The 6,749-nt window shown below is 34.4% G+C and overlaps 1 protein-coding gene across 1 annotated transcript in view; it reads left to right on the top strand.

The window, feature by feature from the left end:
- Nucleotides 1-6,749, top strand: part of PIK3C2G (phosphatidylinositol-4-phosphate 3-kinase, catalytic subunit type 2 gamma) — a 517,177-nt gene that overhangs the window by 149,168 nt on the left and 361,260 nt on the right. Inside the window, exon 13 of the mRNA XM_006866018.1 lies at nt 995-1,125. Coding sequence (XP_006866080.1) covers nt 995-1,125 — 131 coding nt within the window. The remainder of the gene's footprint in view (nt 1-994; nt 1,126-6,749) is intronic.

Below are 6,749 nucleotides of genomic sequence, written 5' to 3'. Positions count from 1 at the left end.
GGAAACCCTGTACAGGGTCGCTATGGGTCGGAACCGACTCGACGGCACTTAACAACAACAACACAATACAGAATGGAAGAGCTCCATAAATGCTTTTGTTCTTGAAATCAGAAATGTATCATTCAGGCTTATGGCAGGAGTTTGTGTGACAAATTGGTTTCATAACAGCACATGCAATGTAGTTAATCTACTGAAGCACTGCATTCAAAGGAAATCTGGGACTAGGCCCACAGTTAGTCAGTCACAGCTAGAAGAAGCAAATAGTCTTGTATATTCTGTTACTGGTTTTAGGCACACCATTGGGCTACTATGCATATGTTATCCTTTATTTTAGCTGTTTATTCACCAGAAAGCAAACACATGGCAATCAAGAATTCTACTACTGAACCATCAATGTCCCCCAATGTCCCCAGAAAATGCACATCATGCTCAGCTACCACTTATCTGTTAGTGGTGGTTTGTTTCACTGACACTGAGCAGGCTTCAGCAGAGCTTCCAGACTAACATAGATTAGGAAGAAACACCTAGCAATCCACTTCTGAAAATAATTGATTAAAGACACTATGGATCACACTGGTCCAATCTAAACTAAATGGCACAGGACCACACAGTGTTTTATTTCATTGTGCATGGCATGACGTCATCATGAATCTAGGGCCAACTCAACAGCAGCTGGAAATAACACCATTGTGAGGATAAGTGTATGTGCCTTTCCTCCTCAATAAGACTTTCCATCCTCTGAAGGTAATGGATACTTCTTACGGTCTCCATTCTGTATTATATACCATTTGTATAAATAATTGAGGATTAATCAGATATCATGTATGTTTATCAAGTACAAATTCTAAGAATTCTCTTTAAAAAGAAAAAATAGCATTGAAAAGAGGAAATTTCCTTTACCTTTAGGTTCTACAAATGTAAGGTGGAGGGTATTAAATTAATAATGAACTTTAGAGGCACCTTTAATAAATGGCAAATCATCCCCTTATTTCAGATTGATTTTCCGGATGTCAGGTGGGAACATGTGGAACCAAATCCTGAAGAGAGTAGAAGTAATCTTGGAGAAATACAGCAGCAGTGCTTAAAACATATTGCCAGACTGTCACAGAAGCAGTCTCCCTTGTTGTAAGTGACCTGGGTACTCTGAGTGAATTTGCCCACTGTTATTGATATTAATCATGCTTAAAACACATGGATATTAAATACTTTTTTGTACCTGTTTTTTCTGCAAAATTGCTTTCATTTCCTAAAGTCACACTGATTGGATGATCAATTAATGTCTAGGATCTGATTAAGTAATTGTGTATGCTTTGAAAAATTTGGTCCCATGATAGTTAGCAACTTTAGGCTAAGGAAAAATAAAAAAGTTTTGAAATCATCCAGTTCAAAACAGAGAGTGATTAGCTCTATGTCAACATACAGTAGTAAAAAATTACTGCTCTACCATCCTTCAAGTAGGTAGGAAGTTGTTACAGTAAATTTAAAAAGCAAAATTTACTTACCATGACAGATTTTAAAAATAGAAATAAGTCATGTGTTAATAGTGTTAAATAAGAGGTATTTAGATTTTGTCAAATATCATTTTTTCTGGATAAAAACAAACTTCCAGGAGGAACTACTGTTGAATTAGTGGGTTTAGTACTGCTACGTGGCACTCTGTAAGTCATAGATGATTGTGCTCATTACTATTATGTCAAAGGCGTAAAGCAAAGAAAGGATTTTATTGCAATATTTAGTTAGCCTATTAAACTCTAAATATGTGAGCATTTTAAAGTCCACTGGTGCAAATTATAATGAACAATTACTGAAACTGTGTTCTTTACATTACCTTAGCTTTTAAATTAAGAAATAAGATCCAGTGTAAGTTAGTGTATCATTTTAAATTGCCTTTCATCCTTATCTAGTTACAAAATTCTTTAAATTACATTTTCTCATTTGGGCCTACATAATCCTGTGAAAAAAGTTTCTCAGCTATATTGTCCCATTTTAATCGATATTCATGGGTCATGGATTAGATCAAACACAGATAATAACTAACAAGAGTTGTTTTCAAGTGCAGTCAAGTCAATTCTGACTCATAACAACCCTGTATATGGTTTCCGAGGAGTGGCTGGTGGGTTTGATCTAGTGCCTATTCTACAGTGCCACAAAGTTAGGAACAGTCAAATCACTGAGAGTGCTTCTCTACCCAGATTTAGAAACAGGAAAAAATACGGCTATAAAAAGTCTAGATAATTTCTAAGACCTATCCATCACTGTGTTTAAAAAATAACCTCTCTCTAGATTGTTCTCAAATGATGCTCCAGCACCAATAGCTCTCCTAAGTTACAAAGTCATGTTCAAATACCTTCTAATACCTCTACTTGAATTCCAGTAGAGTTCCAAACCTGATTTACCCAAAACAGAGATTCTTGATCATACTCCATTGCTACAGCTCATCCTAAATATATTACTCCTGCAGAAAAGAATTCAAACATCTGCCCATTTGAATAATTAGAAACATTGGATTTCTATATTAAACTTTTACTTCTTGTCTTTTCAGTGAACAACTCCCTATTCTAATTCACCATCAGTTCATGTCTGATCAAAGTCTAAAATCTAATTGCTTCTGTCTTACTCACTACCATCACCCTAATTCTAGTAAAAATGACCTCTTGTCTAGAATACTGCATTAATTCACTCTGACTGATTCTGCTCTTACTTTCTCTTCAACATATTCTTTAATGTGTGTCCAAAGGAATCACTCAAAAAGAATAATCAGATTATATAACTTCCCTTTACAAAACCTTTAAGTGATTTCTTATTACTGTTAGAATAAAATACCTTACAGTGACACCATCAAGGGTACAAAAGGAATGTGGACTACATCATATGACACTGTCAGAGAGGGTGACAATAAAATGACAATCTATAAAATTTTTGTGCTGTGTTTCAGGAAAAATGTATTATGTAAAAGTAATTATAAAAATCTCTGTAGTTAATTATAACAACAAATTTTTTTTTAATGAACTCAGCTTGCAAGTATCAATATACCTATAATGGTAAACCTCTATGATAATATACTTTTTGAACCTGTGAATGCACTCCAATCAGTTCTGCCATTATTACCCAATTCCAAAGATGCTCAATTCAGATGGTTCCATTTGCATGCACTGTAGTTTTTGGTACTACCAGTATTTTTGTAGTTGCTAATATTGTCAAATTTTCTGGTGTTTTAGCTATACTATTGTCCTAAACAGTATTTGTATACCTATGTCAATATTTTTTATATATATAATGAAGTGATAATTAAAGGAAAAGGAGAAAAATTTAAAAAGGCTTCTGCTGGTTAAGTGTCATTGAGTCAGTTCCAAAGAGTGATTGGTGGATTTGAAGTGTCAACCTTGCAGTACGCAGTCAGTCCTTATCCTATATTGCCACATCAGTTGTAGCTAATAATGTTGTAATTCAATGTAGAAGGATTTTACAAGACAATTATGTTTCAGTGTCCATATTCATACTATAAAAATTTGTTAGTATTCATACTCTTAAAAATATTGTATTTAAGCAACTTATAACAACATTTTTCACATATTATTATGTTATTAAAATTGATAATAAACATTACTGTGGTCTGGTGTGGCAGGAGGTCCATGTAGCGGGGGATGGAGCAACACTATGAGTTACCACACCATGGTGTCACTAGAGACACAAACCCTAGTGATTCCATGGATGCCTTAGACAGTATATCTTGTATCAGTATATGGCTCCTTGGACAGGATGGTTACCACCATGCTGTCTAGTTTAATTTTGTATTACTCTTCCTCAGTCACTTCAAGTGAGTAACATTAATCTCCTTCATAGACTCCAAAGGCACTATTCCATTTCTCATCTTAAGGCCTTTTTATTTGGTGTTCCCTCAAACTGAAATGCTATTTCCTCAGTTCTTCAAGCAGTTAAATATTCTTATATTTTATGTCTTCACTTAAATGTTTTCTCAAAAAGGGCTAACAAAGTCTTTCTCTACTTACTTTCTTAACATATTACCTTCTGTGTTATCATATTTAATATCAATATTTTATTATCTTATTTAGACATGTGTTTACATCTTTCTCCCATTCCCCAACCCATTAATCTGTAAGAACCAAGAAAGCAAGGAATCTTGTTTGTCACTGTATGTCAAGTGGTTTACATAGTATCTGATAGAAAGTACATGTAAAATGTGTTATAAGGAAAATTTCTATACATACAACCTGATATAAAAAGTTACACTAAAAGATGAAGATCAGAGAAGATTTTCCTATTTTTGTGGCACACATTTTGGTGATCTATTACCATATGAACTTCCTGTCATCTTACCTAGGTAAAACATCTCTTTCCTTATTTTTGCTGGCCAAGAAACAATAAATTTAAAATTTAAATTTATTGAAATAAAAATGGTCAAAATAAAACAACGATAACCATAGAAGCTGGCTTTAAATATTAAAAGTTTGTCTCATTAAATTAACCATAGTGAATTTTACTTGTTTTATACTTCTGTTTCTATTTAAGCTAATTACATACACATAAAATAACCAACACTTCCCTCTACTTTATCCACTCAAATACAATTATTAATGTTCAGTATAGTACAGTGGTATTCTGGATTGTGCAAACAGATTCAGAACAGCCTGCAATGTGATAAAATTTGTGTTAGAATTAAATTAACTTCTGTTTCCAAATACTATATATCATCATTTAGTTGGTGACTTTATTATTTCTTCTTTCCTATTGCTCAAATGTCTGGAAGTTCAAACTTTCTGAATTTCACTGAACTGTCTATAGTATTTAACAAGAGAAAAAATAAAATAAAAAAATTTTATGTAACAAAAGAGTGTTTCTAGGTATAACAAAGTTCCCAGAAATAAATGAATAATAACACTTATTTGAAAATAAATCAATACTTCCATATCTAGTCAAGGAAAAAGAATATAAACATATATGTATGTGTAGCACTGTCAGATAAACAAACACTGGACAGCTAACTACAAGATTGATGGTTCAAATCCACCAGCCACTCCTTGGGAACCATACATAGAGTCACTATGAGTTGGAACCAACTCAACAGACCCTGAGGTTAGCAACCTGACTTGTAACCACTACACTACCGGTGCTTCTTAGTTCAGGCATACACAGGCTTATTCTCAACAAAGCATGTTTAAACATGTTTCTGTGGCAGTAGTTGGCTGTAAAAATTTCACTCAACAATACCCTTTTCTTAGTCTTGTTCAGGTGCCTTCAAAACAAAGTATACTTTTTGTGCCATGGAAAAAAAGGATTTTCTTGTCAGAGCTAATATCAAATTTTTAATAAAACTCAGGTGTACAACTTCTCAAATTATTAAAACTTTGCAGAAGTATACATGAGTGTTGCCCCATTTTAAACAACAGTTTTAAGACAGATTGCGTGTTTTAAGGAAGGCTGAGAAGACCTCAACGAGACTTGAGGGTGTCAGCATCTACAAATGAAGACACTGTGGCTGAGATCCAGAAACTGGTGGAAGAAAACCATAGGACCATTAATGTGATAGCTATTGGAACTGGGATCTCATAATATATGACATTTTCAATTTGTAGTGAAAATTTTGACCTCAGCAAGTTTTTGGTTTTATGGATATCAAAAGTATTTTAGAAAGATCAGTTAGCTCAAAGAGCAATCTTTCCATCATCTTTTAAGTAATATCAAAGCTAATGAAGTTGATTTTATGGAATGAATCATAACCCCAGATTAGTTTTACAGTTACCAAAATCATCCACAGAGCAAAATCCAATCTGCTGGGCCAGTTCAAACCAGAGAGATAATCACAAGGTTTTAGGGATTGCAAAGGTATAATCTTGATGTTGTTGTTAAGTGTCGTCGAGTTGATTCCAACCCATAACGACCCTGTATAGGGCTTCCAAGGAGCAGCTGGTGAACTTGAACCGCCAACCTTGTAGTTCAAACAGCTTTGCAGTCTAGCGCATTAACCACAGCTCCACATCAGGACTCCATAATCTTGATAGATATTCTTAAAGGACATAGGATGATCACGGGGGCTTATTATAAAGAAATTTTAGGAAAATTGAATACTGCATTGGTAAGAAAAAGACAAGTAAAGTTACACTGCAAGTTCCTCCCCCCCATCCCCCATTACCACAATGTATCTGCTCATTTTTGAAGGGTAACAAGGGCTGTCCTATGAGAATTTCCTTGGGAAACCTTGCCCTATCGATTCTACAGCCATGACCTTGCTCTTTCAGAAATCTTTTTGTTCCCAAGACTGAATGAACATTGAAAAGGAAAATATTTGAGTCCCTCAAGGATGCTAAAACTGCCATTTTGATTTGGTGTCAACTGAAACATGCAGTATTTGCCAGGGAAAGGTTAGAGAGACAGGAACACCACCTTCAGAAGTTTATTGACCTAGATGGTGTGTATTGTTGAGAAACAATAACTCTACATTGTAATGTTTTGTTTAATATAGGTTTTAGGCTTTTATGATATTGTACAAGATTTTTTACTTACATTCATATATATATATAGAATCCTGGTGTGGCGCTGTGGGTTAATGCACCAGACTGCAAAGCCATTTGAACTGCAATGTCGGTGGTTCAAGCTCACCAGCCCCTCCTCAGAAACCCTATACAGGGTTGCTGTGGGTTGGAACCGACTTCATGGCACTTAACAACAACAACATATATACATACAAATATGTATGTATATATGTGTGTATGTGTGCATATATATATATG

Source organism: Chrysochloris asiatica, unplaced genomic scaffold (assembly GCF_000296735.1).
Source record: "Chrysochloris asiatica unplaced genomic scaffold, ChrAsi1.0 scaffold00086, whole genome shotgun sequence".
Lineage (NCBI taxonomy): Eukaryota > Metazoa > Chordata > Mammalia > Afrosoricida > Chrysochloridae > Chrysochloris > Chrysochloris asiatica.
Note: the sequence above shows the minus strand (reverse complement) of the source record. Positions and strands in the feature narration are given on the sequence as shown.